Source organism: Castor canadensis, chromosome 4, assembly GCF_047511655.1.
Source record: "Castor canadensis chromosome 4, mCasCan1.hap1v2, whole genome shotgun sequence".
NCBI classification, from domain to species: domain Eukaryota; kingdom Metazoa; phylum Chordata; class Mammalia; order Rodentia; family Castoridae; genus Castor; species Castor canadensis.
Window position 1 is genome coordinate 20,505,791 of NC_133389.1, and position 16,488 is coordinate 20,522,278.

Sequence of the window (16,488 nt, forward strand, 5' to 3'; positions counted from 1 at the left end):
TGAGTATCTATGACATGCTCCTGCTCTCAGCCACCAAAACATGTAACTATTACCTCTCCTTTGACATTTAGTCTTCCTTGTTGCAGATTTACTAAAACATTTGCCTTAACTCTCTGAAATGTAAGCTTATGTTTGCTGGAATACTTAAAAACATTACTTAGCAGAGAGTAACAACTGCCCCCAAAATCTTTTTGCATTGTTCTCAATAACCTTTTGTCACTACATAGTCCTGAATCACTTCAATCAACTTCAGTACTGAAATTATTTTTTATGTATTTTATAACTCAAGGTAATCTTCAGGAAAAAATTGAATTTTCTTACTATATTTTAATTCTTTAAAATGATCTATATCAGATAAAAATTAAATATCAGTTAACCAGACAATCTGATGAGTCAAAACTCAATTTCAAAGCACTTTTTAGTGAAATCTTATTATTTTTCAAAGCAATGTGAGTGAGATGAGATGTCTTTCAGGGACATCCCAAGCAATTAGGAGCTAATAATAAGAGAAAAGTGCTATGTCCACGATCTACTTCTATGTGTTCACAGTAAATGAGCATAACTCTGTCTAAATTTATCACTATTATCTTAGTGTTGAAATTAAAAGAGTTTTGTTAATTCTCTCACCACATTTTACAGTCCTCTAGGTTCCATCTATACACCTAACAGCAACAGAACCAGCTCTACCACAGTGAAATAATCCTTTATAGAAATCAACTTACACTACAGTTTTCAGGTGGAACTAGAAGTTGAGTGATCTCACCACCATGAACACAGAAGATGTGTTTCATTTCTCCAGAAAATATGTCCCAAATTATGACCGAAAAATCCACACCTCCAGATATCAGGTATCTTTGATCATAGCGAGCTGAGACCTGATGAGGATATAGCAAACATGTGACTTTGTTCCGATGACCACGAAGTGTTCTGTGAGGTGGCCAACCTGTGAATGAGGTTTTGGATTTAAAGGGTGAAAGTTAAGGTCTTACAAAGTTTTAACAAGTAAGAGTAAACATGAAATGTCAGAAGAGTTATATATAATTTTATCACAGAAAAAAGCTTCCAATTGTATCCTCTAAAGCTGCTCTAATCCAATATAGTGTCTTCATGAGACTACTAAGCACTAGAAACAGGGCTACCCACATTCATCCATGCAGTACAATCACGTAGCCATGAAATTTTTAGAATTAGTAGGAAATAATATAAAATGTTTCACTAATAACTTCCATATTAATTCCCAATCAAAATAACTTGTTACATTGGGCTATTTAATAAATAGTTTTATAGTCTATTTCACCTGTTTCATTATATCTTTTAACATGGCTATTAGAAAATTACATGTATAGTTTACATTAGATTTCCACTGGACAGCCCTCTTCTAGAAGATTATCAAAATTACAAACAATAAAGTTATTTAGTAATTAATAGAAATAATTAAAAATAAATGAAACCATTAATATATACCAGAGATAAAGCCAAATCACTACTTATAGGTAAATAGACATTTAATATTTTAGCATCTTTACAAATTAAACCCTATCAACTACGTAGCACACTAACAGCTATCCTGATTGATTTTATTTCTTAAAAACAGAATAGAGAAAATTTCGGTGCTCTCAAAGCACTTTAGACATCTGCAGATCTTTGGTGTACCTCTTCTGAGCATGTGTTCCCCTCGCAGCAGCTGTACTATGGCTGTCTGTGTGGCGGGTACAATAATTATGCTTCCATCTTCACGGCCACAAACAAGTCGTCCGTGTGCTGGGATGTACACACTCGCGGTTACTTTGAGAGGTTCGTTGCTATTGGGAATCACACTTAGCTGATCTATAATTCCAGCAGGACAAGGATTCAATTTATCAAATGCTTCTTGTAAACTAATAGAAATTGCCATTTTCAGTCCTGTAGAGGTTTTGTTTGGTACAAAAAAAAATTATGCATGTTAAAAAAATTAAAAACATTAAAATAATGGTGGTTGATTCAGTAATATACCAAAAGATGACTTTCATCAAATATAACTCTTAGAAGAAAATGATATATGAAACATTACAAATTTGTTTTTCAGTGACTGGAATTTAAGATGTTAAATTAAATGAATTAAGAAATTGATACACAAGATTTACTATTACCTTTTTCACCTTCCTGCTTATCAGTGGTGTCTGATATGTCCCAAATATTTAACCTTCCAGAAGAATCACCCTGAATTAATAGCTTATGCAAATATTCCTTGCATCCATAGAAGAATCGAGTAACAGGAGGACAAATGAGCAACTGCCAAAAAAAATTCAAATATCTTTAGCTATATTTTTAATCAAAATATTTTACACATTGTAACATTTTTTCAAATAAAGGTATAAAGCATTTTTTCTCATATCCTAGCTTAAAAAGTGTTTCTACATCAGGCACCAGTAGCTCATGCCTGTTATCCTAGCTACTTGGGAGCTGAGAATGGGAGGATCATGGCTCAAGGACAGACCAGGCAAATAGTTCATGAGACCCCATCTCCAAATAACCAGAGCAAAATGGACTACAGGTGTGGCTTAAGCAGTAGAGCACCTGCTTTGCAAGCCTGATACCCAAAGTCCAAACCCTAGTCCCACCAAAAAAAAAAAAAGTTTCTAGCATTATTCAACACGATTTTAATGTAACTTTGTAGCATAATATACATGTTAACTATAGTATAACATAAACCTTCAAGGAAACAAAACTATATTTATGGTCTTTATCTAAAATTAGCATACTAGCCACAACAAAGCAATTTATTTAATTCCTTGTTATTAAATAATACAGAGATATGCTACTCTTGACCAAAAAGAAGTCTCTACTTAGTCAAAAGGTAAACAAACTTTACTAATCCTAGTTTGTTTTTTTTTTGCACATTCCTGATTCGTCACTAAAAATAGCAGTAAAATTAAACTACCAAGCTTGTGTAACTAGAAAAACACATTTTTTAAATGAAAATAGTTTTCAACTTATAGCATGCTAATTTACTTGGTCACATTTACATAATCAATTTTAACCTAACCTAATACATTAGCTATGAATTACTAGAAACAGAAAACATTCTTAGGGTCTTGTGCATATTTTCATTTTTTAAAAAAATTATTTTTGGCTTAAGATCTTGGACCTTATGAGGGGAGAGGAGATAAAGGAAAATTATGGAGGGGATGAATTTAACTAAGATATATTGTAAGCACTTTTGTAAATGTGAAATGTACACCTAGTACAACAATAATAATTTTAAAAACTTTTTAAAAATGGAGAATGGGAAAGGAAACAGGTCCTGTCTGGGGGTTGGTACTAGTGGGAGAGGGCAGGATATAAGGAAATGGTGTAGGAGGATGAATGTGGTGGAATATTATGCACTCACGTATGAAAATGCAAAACTGAGACCTGCTGAAACTATTCCAGGAATAGGGGAGGGAAGGAGAATGATAAGGGGTGAATTCAACTATGATATACTGTAAGAACTTCTATAGATGTCACAGCGTATCCCCAGTATAACAATAATATAATTTTTTTAATGTAAAAAATATATATAAAAAGTTCTTTAAAGAAAGATCTTAGGCCTTCAGTGAAATTACATATTTATAAATATTAAATAGTGGTGGACTCCAAAATTTAAATTCAGAGTATGAATTCACAAATACTAGAATATTAAAGTATAGAATCTTAGCCTGAAAAGTAGTAATTAATAGCACAATGGAGTTTTTCTCAGCCATGAAGAAGAATGAAATCTTATCAATCGCAAGTAAATGGATAGAACTGGAGATCATCCTGAGTGAGATTAGCCAGACTCAGAAGGCCAAAAAGTGTACGTTCTCCCTCATATGTGGACTTTATATCAAGGGCAAATGCAGCAATGTTGTTGGACTTGGGTCACACAGTAAGGGGACAGCACATACAGGAGATATGGGGATAGGCAGAAAACCCAAAACTTGAAAGTGTTTGATGTCCCCACTGCAGAGGAACGAATATAGAAACCTTAAAATGACAGAGGTCAACTTGGGAAGGTGACCGAGAAGTAGTAAAGAGGTCAGGTAGAGATGAATCAATTCGGGTTGTAATATACTTGTGCATGGAAGCAATGCTGTATAGCTATCTTTATCTCAACTAGCAAAAATGCTTTGTCTTTCTTATTATTGCTTACGTCTACACTTCAACAAAATTAGAGAAAAGGGCAGAACAGGTTCTGCCTGGAAGCGAGGAGGGTGGGGGGGAGAGGGAGGGAGTGTGGGGTAAAGAGGAGAAATGGCCCAAACAATGGATGCACATATGAATAAATGAATAAAAAAACAGACTTCAATTTTGATAATTATAGTTAATAAATAATCTAGTTATAGTATTTGCTATTACTTGTTTCATAAAAAGCACTAGCCTGTAGAAAATAAATATATTAAGAATAACACATTATTTAACCTTACTTAACTCTTGATCATTTTAATTGATAAACTACATACTTAGGGAGTTGCTATAGCAACTAGACTAACCAATAAATCATATTTTAACATGAATATCTCACACCACATAATACATACATTTTAATTTAAAACACATTAGGATGCATCAGGGAACTGATATTTAAAGAAAAATGATATGTATGTTATTTTTATTTTGTTTGTGCAGGGCTTCTTATAAACATTCCTTAGTTTAAATGGAAATGATTGCATAGGTTAGAGAACAGTAAGTAGGAGTCTAAGAAAGTAAAAAACAGACAGGTTACAGAGGATCTTACTTAAAAAACAGACAGGTTACAGAGGATCTTAATTGTACCTAGATGTACAAATTCTGTATTTCAAAATAATCACGGAAGAAGCAATTTCTTTCCCCTCACCACCCCTCCATGGAAAGATGAGACCTGAAGCTCAGAATGATGAAGCTGGGGAAACCCAGAACATCAGCACAGGAATCTTATTTTTTCAAAGCCACAATTTCTTTCTTTCTGGTCACAGAGCATGGAGTCGAAAATCCAGCAGTAAATGCTGCTGCAGTTCAACTTGAAATGGATATTAAGCAGGTTTTAGAAAACATAATAAATTTTAATTTTAATAGAGGAATATTTTATTTTTCATTTCTAATATCTAGTGATTTAGATCAGTACATGATTTAGGGAGAGATACTACATTCATTTATTCAAGTAATAAAGTATTATTTGCTAACATTATTACATAACTACCTTTGTCCTAAAATTCTATCACCATGTTTTAATTGTACAAGTATAAAATAAAGTTGCACGGTCAATACTGATTTTATCAAAAAGTCATTTCCAAGATGTACTCAGCATAAGATCACTTGTACTCTTAGAAAAAGGCAAATGCCTACTTCATAGGCATATTCTGTATTTATAAGTTATGTGCTTATAACTCACATAACAAAATGTTCTGCAGCATCTAGCATAGTGCTTGAATTGTATTGAATCTTTCAAATGCTTCACTACCAAAGACACCAATAAATATAGCTGTAAAAATTCTTAATGTACCTATCAATTGTAAATGATACCTCGAGAATTTTACCTCTTTATCTTTTCGATCCAAAAGGCTGTGCTGTACAGGAGGAATTAAATTTTCAACCGCTTTCCCCACATCACTGCGGAATGAATCACTAGCTGGAAGGCAACTGAAATGGGTAAAATGCAATGTGCACTTAACATACTGACAACAAATATCTTACCATTCCATATGACAAGAGGTGTTTTGAAAATAGACAAAAAAGGATTTTTAAATTTCAGTTAATTATAAGCAATGAACAATTAATGTTATAAAAAAAATCCTTCCAAAAAATCCACTTAACTTTCACTTAGACGTGAAACTGGGATTATAAATGTACATGAAAGAGTTCTGAAATTTATTACCTAAATAAAACTTTTTTCTGCCCAGAGGAGGGGGTGGGGGACTAAATAATGTATACACATGCAAGTAAAAGTAAAAACGATAGCCAAAAATACACAAGAGTCACAAAACCCCGAAGCCCCCATATCTTTTCCCTCACCTACCCCTTTTCCAACTCCCCCACTTTATAGTGCCACCTTTACCAATTCCCCAAAATCTATAACTAGCCTAAAACCATTACCTGCCCCAACTCTCACTATTTATAGATACTATCATCAAGGGGTTTTCTATATAACATGTAAACAACTGCTCTGGCATTAAACCTGTGAACTGCTTATTGCTAAATTACACCTTCAGACCAGGGACAGAAAGAGCACATCAACCTAGCTAACAATAAATTCAGTCACAACACAAAAATTAAATAAGGGAAAGAAATCAGGCAGCAAAACCACCAACTGGCCTATCAAAACCACCAACTGACCTATCAAAAACAAGTGGAGCAATGGGAAGAAGAAGAAGAGATGGAAACCACCCTCCTCAAAAAAAGTTCAATACAGGATTCAGTGGGAAATGAAGAAATGGATACCCAGTTCCTGACCTCAACAAAACAATGATAAATGTCACTAAGGAGCCCAGTGACAACCACATAAAAACTCTCAAGAAATTTTGGAAGATATCATGGAGAAATTCATGAAGAATATACTAGACATGGTTAACCAGAATGTACAAGATGCACTCAAGAAATTTCAAGACACCAAAAATAAAGAACATGAGAAGACACAGAAACAAATAAAGGAACTCAGAGAGGACTTCAACAAACACCAAAGTGAAACAAAGGACAATATAAAAAGAGAGATACATGAATTAAAAATGAGAACACAAAACATAAGAGAGGAGCTGAACAAAGATATGGAAAACCTCAGAAAAAGGAATCAAACAGAAATCCTAGAAATAAAAACTCCTTTTAGTCAAACAAAAAAACACAGTGGAAGGCCACTCCAGCAGAACTCAAAGGTAAAATAGAAATTAAACAAAAAAACAGAAGAAATCTTAAACACCCCAAGAGTTGTGTGAAAGGAATATGCAAGAACTCAGTGACTACATCAAAAGACCAAACATAAGAATCATAGGCACTGAAGAAGAAGAAGAGGCGCAAGCCAAAGGGATACATAATATAGTCAATAAAATAATAACAGTAAATTTCCCAAATCTTGAGAAAGTTTCGCCCATTCAGGTACAGGAAGCCTCCAAGACACCAAACAGACTTGACCAAAATAGAACATCCCCACAGCATTTATCATTAAAGCTACAAGCACAGAGAACAGAGAAAGAATACTGAAGGCTGTAAGAGACAAAAACAAATAATGTATAAAGGTAAACACATCAAAATAACAGATTTCTCAACAGAAACCTTAAAAGGAAGAAGGTCATAGAGTAAGGTATTTTGGGCACTCAATGAAAATATCTTCAGCCCTAAGATACTCTACCCAGCAAAACTATTATTCAAAATTGATGGAGCAATAAAAATCTTCCACAATAAACAGAAACTAAAACAATACATGACCACCAAGCCGCCACTACAGAAGAGTCTATAAGGAAATCTGCACACAGAAGATGAAAGCAAACAAAATCACAAGAGGACGGAAGTATCAAACCACAGCAGAAGAAAAGTAATCAGAGAAGTAGCATGGATTTGACTGCACACAATTAAATCCTTAAACAACAAAAACAACTAAATGGCAGGAATCACTACATATCTATCAATATTAACACTGAATGTTAATGGACTCAACTCCCCCATCTAAAGACACCGTTTGGCAAACTGGATTAAAAAGGAAGATCTGACAATCTGCTGTTTACAAGAGACCTATCTTGTTGACAGAAACACTGGCTTAGTGTGAAAGGCTGGAAGAAGATTTACCAAGCCAATGGCCCCTGAAAACAGGCAGGAGTAGCAATACTTATAACAGACAAAGTAGACTTCAAACCTACACTAGTCAAACAAGACAAAGAAGGATATTTCAGATTAATAAAAGGGGCAATACAGCAAAAGGAAATAGCAATTATCAACCTATATGCACCCAATGTCAGTGCACCCAATTAAATCAAACATACACTAAAGGACTTAAAAGCACTTACAGAGTCCAACACAGTGGTAGCAGGAGACTTTAATAGCCTTCTATCACCAATAGACAGGTCATCCAAACAAAAAAATCAACAAAAAAAACCCTAGAACTAACTGAAACCATAAATCAAATGGACTTAACTGATGTCTACAGAATATTTCATCCAACAACAGGACACTATACATTCTTCTCAGCAGCCCATAGAACATTCTCCAAAATAGATCTTAGGGCACAAAGCAAGCCTCAGCAAATACAAGAAAACTGAAATAACCACCTGCATTTTATCTGATCACAATGCATTAAAACTAGAACTCAACAACAAAAACAACAGCAGAAAATATACAAATAATTGGAGGCTGAATAACACATTGCTTAAAGATCAGTGGATCACAGAAAAAATAAGAGAGGATATCAAAAGGTTCCTGGAAGCTGATGAAGCTAATGAAAATGAAAATACCACTGGCCAAAACCTATGGGACACAGCAAACGCAGTCCTAAGAGGAAACTTTATAGCTATGAGTGTATATATTAAAAGGACAGAAAGCTCTCAAATAAATGACCTAATGCTACATCTCAAACTCCTAGAAAAACAAGAGCAACCAAAACCCAAAACAAGCAGAAAGAGAGAAATAATAAAAATAAGGGCCAAAATTAATGAAAGAGACCAAAAAAAAAAAAAACAAAGCATCAATGAAACAAAGAACTGGTTCTTTGAAAAAAATAAACAAAATTGACAAGCTCCTGGCAAATCTGACTAAAATGAAGAGGGAACAGACCCAAATTAGTAAAATCAGAAACGAAAAAGGAGAAATAACAACAAACACTAAGGAAATCCAGGGAACCATCAGAGACTACTTTGAGAACCTATATTCCAACAAATTGGAAAACCCTGAAGATATGAACAAATTTCTAGATACTTAAGACTATCCAAAACTGAACTAAGAGGATATTAACCACCTAAACAGATCTATAACATGTAATGAAATTGAGGCAGCATAAAGAGTCTCTCAAAACAAAAAAGTCCAGGACCTGACGGATTCTCAGCTGAATTGTACCAGAACTTCAAAGAAGAACTAATACCAATACTCCTTAATCTTTTCCATGAAATAGAAAGGGAAGGAACACTGCCTAACTTCTCTTATGAATCTAGCATTATACTCATCCTAAAACCGGACAAGGACACATCAAAAAGGAGAACTACAGGCCAACTTCCTTAATGAACACTGATGCAAAAATCCTCAACAAAATAATGGCAAACCGAATCCAACAACATATCAGAAATACCATTCACTATGACCAAGTTGGCTTTATCCCAGTGATGCAAGGATGGTTCAACACATGCAAATCAATAAATGTAATACAGAACATTAATAGATGCAAAGACAAAAACCAACTGATCCTCTCAATAGATGCAGAAAAAGCCTTTGATAAAATGCAACATCACTTCATGATAAAAGCTCTAAGAAAACTAGGAACAGAAGGAATGTACCTCAACATTATAAAGGCCATATATAACAAACTTATAGTCAACATCATACTTAATGTGGAAAAACTGAAACCATTTCCCCTTAACTCAGGAATGAGGCAAGAATGCCCACTCTCTTCACACCTGTCTCAACACAGTCCTGGAATTCCTACCCAGAGCAATTAGGCAAGAAGAAGAAATAAACAGGTAAAGAAACAGTCAAACAGACAACCTGATCCTATATCTCAAAGACTCAAAAAACTCCACCCAAAAATTCCTAGACACCATAAACAGCTTCAGCAATTTAACAGGATACAAAATCAACTTACAAAAATCAGTAGCCTTTCTATACACCAACAATGAACAAATTGAGAAATATAGGAAAATAATTCCATTCACAATAGCCTCAAAAAAAAAAATCAAATACCTAGGAATAAACTTAACAAAGGATGTAAATAACCGCTACAAAGAGAACTTCAAACCACTGAAGAAATAAATCAAAGAAGACTACAGAAGATGGAAAGATCTCCCATGCTCATAGATTGGTAGAATCAACATAGTAAAAATGGCTACGCTACCAAAAGCAATCTACATGTTCAATCCAATTCCCATCCAAATCCCAATGACATTCATCACAGAGATTGAAGAATCTACCTTGAAGTTCATTTGGAAACACTAAAGACCATGAATAGCCAAAGCAATACTGAGCAAAAAGAGTAACAGTGGAGGTATCACAATATTCAACTTCAAACTATACTACAGAGCCATAGCAATAAAAACAGCATGGTACTGGCACTAAAACAGATATGAAGACCAGTGGAACAGAATAGAGGACCAAGATAAGAATCCACACTGCTACACCACCTTATTTTTGACAAAGGTGCCAAAAACACACAATGGAGAAAAGACAGCCTCGTCAACAAAAGTTGCTGGGAAAAGTGGTTATCTACCTGCAGAAAACTGAAACTACATCCATGCCTGTCACCCTGTACTAATATCAACTCAAAGTGGATTAAGGACCTTAATATCAAACCCAAAACCTTGCAGTTAGTACAGGAAAGAGCAGGGAATAACCTAGAAACATAGGCAAGGACTTCCTCAGTAGAACTCCAGCAGCCCAGCAACTAGGAGAAAGGATGAACAAATGGGACTACAAGAAATTAAAAAGCTTCTGCACAATAAAAGAAATGATCTCTAAACTGAAGAGACCATCCACAGAGTAAGACAAAATACTTGCTAGCGACACATCAGACAAAAGACTAACAACCAGAATATACAGGGAGCTCAAAAAACTAAACTCCCCAGAAATCAGTGAACCAATAAAAAAGTGGGCAACTGAACTAAACAGAACTTTTTCAAAAGAAGAAGTCCAAATGGCCAAAAAACACATGAAGAAATGTTCAACATCTCTGGCCATAAAGGAAATGCAAATCAAAACCACACTGAGATTCCACCTCACTCCTATTAGAATAGCTAGCATCAAGAACACCACCAACAACAAATGTTGGTGAGGATGCAGGGAAAAAGGAACCCTCATATACTGCTGGTGGGAATGTAAGCTAGTATAACCACTTTAGAAAACAGTATAGAGGCTCCTTACAAAACTAAACATAGATCTGCCATATGATCCAGCAATACCACTCCTAGGAATATACCTGAAGGAATGTGACCAAGTTATTACAAAGCCCCCTGTACACCCATGTTTATTGCAGCACTATTCACAATAGCCAGGCTATAGAAACAGCCAAAATGCCCCACTACCAATGAATGGATTAAGAAAATGTGACATTTATACACCATGGAATTTTCCTCAGCCACAAAAAAGAATGAAATTTTGTCATTTGCAAGTAAATGGATGGAACTGGAGAACATCATCTTAAGCAAAGTTAGCCAGGCTCAGAAGGCCAAAAATCACATGTTCTCCCTCATATGCAAATTACTGACCTAAAACCAATGCAGTAATATGATTGTACATGGGTCCCACACTAAAGGGAGAACACAGATAGGAGGAATAGGGAAAAGGAAGAAAACCTAAAACTTGAATGTGGTTGATGTGCTTACTGTAGAGGAGTGAATAAAGTAATCTTAAACTGGCAGAGGGCACTATGGGAAGGGGACCAGGAAGTAGTGAAGAGGTCTGGCAGAGATGAACCAATGTGGATTGCAAAAGACAAGTGCATGGAAGGAATGCTAGGAATTTCTACATAGTTATCTTTATCTCAAACAGCAAAAATGCTATGTCGTTCTTATTATCTTCTATGTTTTCTCTTCAACAAAACTGAAGAACAAAAAGGCAGATCAGGTTCTGCCCAAAGCAGAGTTAGGAGGAGGGGGGAGGTGGCCCAACAATGTATACAAATGTAAGTAAATGTAAAAATGATAAAATAAAATTTAAAAAGTAAATCTTTTATATTTTCTTACTTTCAGGTTGTACCCCACATTCTGAATCCTTTACTTTTGAATAACATCCTAGTTTCTTATTTATGACATACCTGGCAGGAAGTTTATAAATATAGCTTTGCCCATTTTCAGTCCAAATGATTACTTTATCTGCTGATACAAAGTCCCCTCCAGTCCATGTATGGCCATTTTCACTAGGACCTGAACACAACAGGGAATAGTCTCCAGCATCAAATACCTACAAGAAATAAGAAATTCCACTCTACAATGTGTTATATGGCACAGCAGCACTCCAACTAAAACAAAACTAGAAATACATTTAACAAACTCAGGTCTTTAAAGTTGGATATATGAGGTGAAGACACTTTCTCAATGAGCCCTGAGGCATAGTCACCTTCAAAAGAGAAAACCAAGAAGGCACTCAACAATGTGTAGCCTCAGGGAGCAATCAGGCAATAGACTATGATAAGTGAAGCAGGCAACAGGAATCCTTAATCTTTCCTATGTAGAAAGAAGAAATTGTGAAGAACGAGAAATGATAGAGAATTGTCCTCTACAGTGCAGACTGATGACTCCTGTTTTGTTTCTATATCTGGAAACATTTCCAACCACAAACTGACATCAGAATATTTTTTTAATAGGGGAATTATCTTGCCTTACCTATTTCCATGGTGTTCTAAAATGTTATAAATAGGAAGTTAACAAACTACATTTTATTATTTAATAAGTCTTAGATATAAAAGTCAAGCTGCTATCAACTTCACCAGAAACAGAAGCTACTAACTTCACATGGTCTTACTTTTGTAAGGCACATCAAAGTTTACAAAATTCCTTTATGATCGTTATCTCAATTGACCCTTAGAATCACTGCAGGAGACAGGCAGGCAGGCATTGCTACCCCACTTTACAGACAGGAAACTGACATAAATAAGGGCTATATCACTTGCTCAAAGTCACATGTACAAGAAGTGACAGAGCTATGCCTTATATTTCCTAGCAGAATTGTTCTTTCTCCACTTTCAATACTTGATAAAGTATATTCTATATTGAATTATCACAACAAAATCCCCTTGTATTACTAATGTATGATAAATCAAAAATTACAAAGCATATTCTAAGTTGTTAAAAATTTTGCCCACAAGGAATGAGAATTCCTCATTCCTCAATGATCCAGAGTTTTTATTTTACTTTTCTGTAGAGAAAACAACGAAGTTACTAATGCAAAGTCTTAAAAATTAAGTCAAGTCTTAGCTGAATTTACCATGATTTGCTATTGTATTTACATAGGATAGAAAATTCCAGGAAATAATTATGAAAGGAGACCAGCCTCTAGCCCTACTATCTACTAAATCAAATTATAAAGCTATAGAAGTTAAAACAACTCAGTACTATATTGATTCATGAATAGACAAAGAAGTCTAGAAACTGATGCCAGTGACACAGGAATACAGTATGTTATAAAGGTAAACAAAAGATAAGGAAATTATACAACAAATGACATCAGAAACTGGGACATCCATCTGAAATAAAAATAAATTTGCATCTATATCTCACAACTTATATGAAATTATTTCAGACACCACAGAAGATGAGATTTGGCCATATTAAAATTGCCAAATTCTTTATAGCAATAAAGAAAAGTTCATCCTAGCAGGCTGTGATAGTACTTCAGTGTTTTTCACTATGCACTTCTCTAATGATTAACGAACCTGAGTACCTTTCTATACATTTACTAGCCATCTGGTTTTCCTCTTTTATGAAATATTTTTCTCCATTTTCACACTGGATTATCTGTATTTTTCTTCTTGATTTGTGGAGTTGAATTTTTTTAATAAATACTACACAAGGTCTCCATCATATTCATATATTATAACTATCTCCTCTCATGTGGGTTGCCTTTTCACTTATGTTGACATTTTTAAAAAGAAAAAAAGGAAAGGCTGTTTTATTATAAAATGTCTATAATGGACACACAAGAAACTGGTACTAAGTCTTGCTTCTGTGGGGGGAAGGAAAGTACCAGGGGAAAAGGTATTCAGGACACATAGTTTGCACTCTATTCTTTTGCATTGTTTTTTACTACTAGTCACATGTTGGAGGTTGATTAGTTTTGTTTTTGTTTTTTGCAGTGCTGGGCAAGAAACCCAGAACTGTATACATGCTAGACAAGAGCTCTACTTCTGAGCTATATCCCCAGCCTACATGTATTTTAAATTTAATGGTAAAAGAAAGACCCCATATAGTCTACTGTGACCAAGCAGCTGCTAGCTTTTCTTCTCTAATCTTATTCTAAAACAGTAGCAGTGACAAAGATAAGGTTAAGATGCTGTACCTGGTCATTCCTTCACTCTTGGGCTCATCCCTTGTCTCCTAAGTTCAGGAAATTCATCCAAGCCATGTTCTAACTGTGAGGCAGTAGTGTAGTAGCAATGACATCAACTGCTGCAGTTAGACCTCCTATGTTTTAATGCAGCAACTCCACCACCACTTGTGTAACCTTAGTTATTTATCCTCTATATGCCTCATTGTCTTAACTGCAAAATGGGGAAAATAACAATTTCTACTGTGGCAGGCAGCCTCTAAGGTTCCCTCTATCCTGCTACCTCACTCCTAGTATTCACACCTTCCTCCCTTGGCTGTATGTCACAATATATGTGACTGCTTCTAGAAAATAGAATATGGCAGAAGGATTGAAATTTCAATTCAAAGATTAGGTAGGTTTTAAGTACACCTTCTCTTGTTCACTTACTCTGAAGGAAGACTACGTCCATATTTTGAGCTACCCCATGAGCAGGACCAAGTAGGAAGGAACCAACAACTCTGTGCAACAGTCAAGGGGATTTAGAGACTGCCAACTGCCATATGAGTGAACCTGGGAGCAGATCCTCCCAAGCTGAACTTGGAAATGATATCATAGACTCATTGGATACCTTGATTGTAGCCTGTGAGAGACTCTGAACTAGAGGAGCTTACTTAAGCTAAGCCCAGATTCCTGACCCATAAAACTGGACAACAATACTTGTCTATTGTTTTAATATGGTAAGTTTTGGAGAAATCTGTAATATAGGATTAAAAAACTAATGCACCTAACTTCAGAGAATTGTGAGGACTGAAAGAATATGTGAAAAGTTTGAAATGCTAGGTACAGAACAAGTGCTCAAAACATGATGGCCATCTTTCTATTACAGAAATGTTAAAGACAAGCAATGTGGCAGTAATACACTCCTTTCATCACCAGCTGTTAAGTGTCAGAAGACTTTCCAAACTTTATTGGGGGTAGTAACACCCTACAAAGAAATGTCCAACCTGCACAAACCTTACTACCACTACATATATTATACAAAATAACTGAAACACTAGCAAAAAAAAGAAAAAAAGCAGTTATATATAGCTAAGTATCAACTCTTCAGAAAATATAAAACCTAGACACAAGTTCTAAGTAGGTAAAAAGGTCCTTCACCAAGCATATCCTTAGGATTGTCTCTGGAGGTCTGATAAACCAGCATCTTGAAGTATAAAAAAACAGCTTCTTACTTATATTGTCATCTTACCCTCCAATATTTGGAACACACGACCAAAAGTGACCTTTGTGTGAATGCACAAAAAGAGATGCTTTGGCAATTCTGACAATAAATTGGTTTGGATTCCTCCTCAAATATTGGCTCGGTATCCTGAAAGAAGAAAGATTTGTAAAATTTCAGGAGTAGCTTCGTTGTCAATTAAAATTATCACACAATGATACAGACATCAACATAAAGTGAAAGTACCACTAAATGCTATTCGTGTTAGTTCCTCAGGTAAAAGCAAAAATATACCCTAAAATAGCTGGACACAAATGTCTTTGCTATAAAACAACCCAAGATTTAAATACCTGTGAAAGTCAGTGTCACCACTCTGGTAATGAAAGTGATAAAATTTTACATTCATCCTAATTTCTGTTGCTACATTACTTCAATTTAAAAAAATGAACAAAGCAATTGATCATTTCTTCTAGTTTCTGTTCTAGATGAAAAGAGTAGCATCAATATTGTCAGAAAATTGATCTGCCCTTCTTATTGATTAAAAAAACCAAACAATTCTATCCCACAGAACTAAGATAGAAGACTAAAGACAACTTTATATACTTTTTGAGTGGTGTTATGATTTGAATACGAAAGTTCCCCCTCCCCGCCACAGTGCTCATGATCCCCAGCCTGTGGTGTGGCACTAATTTGGGAAGTTCTGGAAACTTTAGGAGATGGGACTTAGCTAGAAGAAGTGGGTCACTGGAGGTGTGCCTTTCAAAATTACACCTGGTACCCACTCCTTTCCTCACTCTGTGTTTCTTGCCCTCCATCAGGTAAACAACCTCTTCTTCCACTTGATCCTGCTGACATGATGTTCTCCCTCACTATGGGCACAGATTCAATGGAGGCAAGAACTGTGGACTGAAATCTCTAAACCCACAAGCCAAAATAAACCCTTCTTTTTTTAAGTTCTTTATGTCAGGTATTTTGTGTCAGGAACACAAAACTAACACAGTGGTTTGCTTTATCTGTTTCCCTCAACAAGATATATTTTAACTTTTAATTTAAACAAAAGCAGTTGAAGAAAGCGCTACCTCTTTTTCATGTGTCTCTACTTCATATTCTGTACAATATGTTTATTTTCTATCCATGATGGAGCAGAT

General features: G+C 35.2%; 1 protein-coding gene across 6 annotated transcripts in view; it reads right to left on the reverse strand.

The window, feature by feature from the left end:
• The window catches only part of Wdr7 (WD repeat domain 7), a 329,483-nt gene that overhangs the window by 260,441 nt on the left and 52,554 nt on the right, over positions 1 to 16,488 (reverse strand). For all 6 annotated transcript variants that reach the window (XM_074069754.1, XM_074069755.1, XM_074069752.1 and 3 more), the window contains exons 7-12: positions 15,371 to 15,490; positions 11,912 to 12,057; positions 5,514 to 5,616; positions 2,130 to 2,271; positions 1,654 to 1,902; positions 723 to 943 (exon numbers count right to left, since the gene is read on the reverse strand). In XM_074069754.1, the coding sequence (XP_073925855.1) occupies positions 723 to 943; positions 1,654 to 1,902; positions 2,130 to 2,271; positions 5,514 to 5,616; positions 11,912 to 12,057; positions 15,371 to 15,490 (981 nt within the window). The remainder of the gene's footprint in view (positions 1 to 722; positions 944 to 1,653; positions 1,903 to 2,129; positions 2,272 to 5,513; positions 5,617 to 11,911; positions 12,058 to 15,370; positions 15,491 to 16,488) is intronic.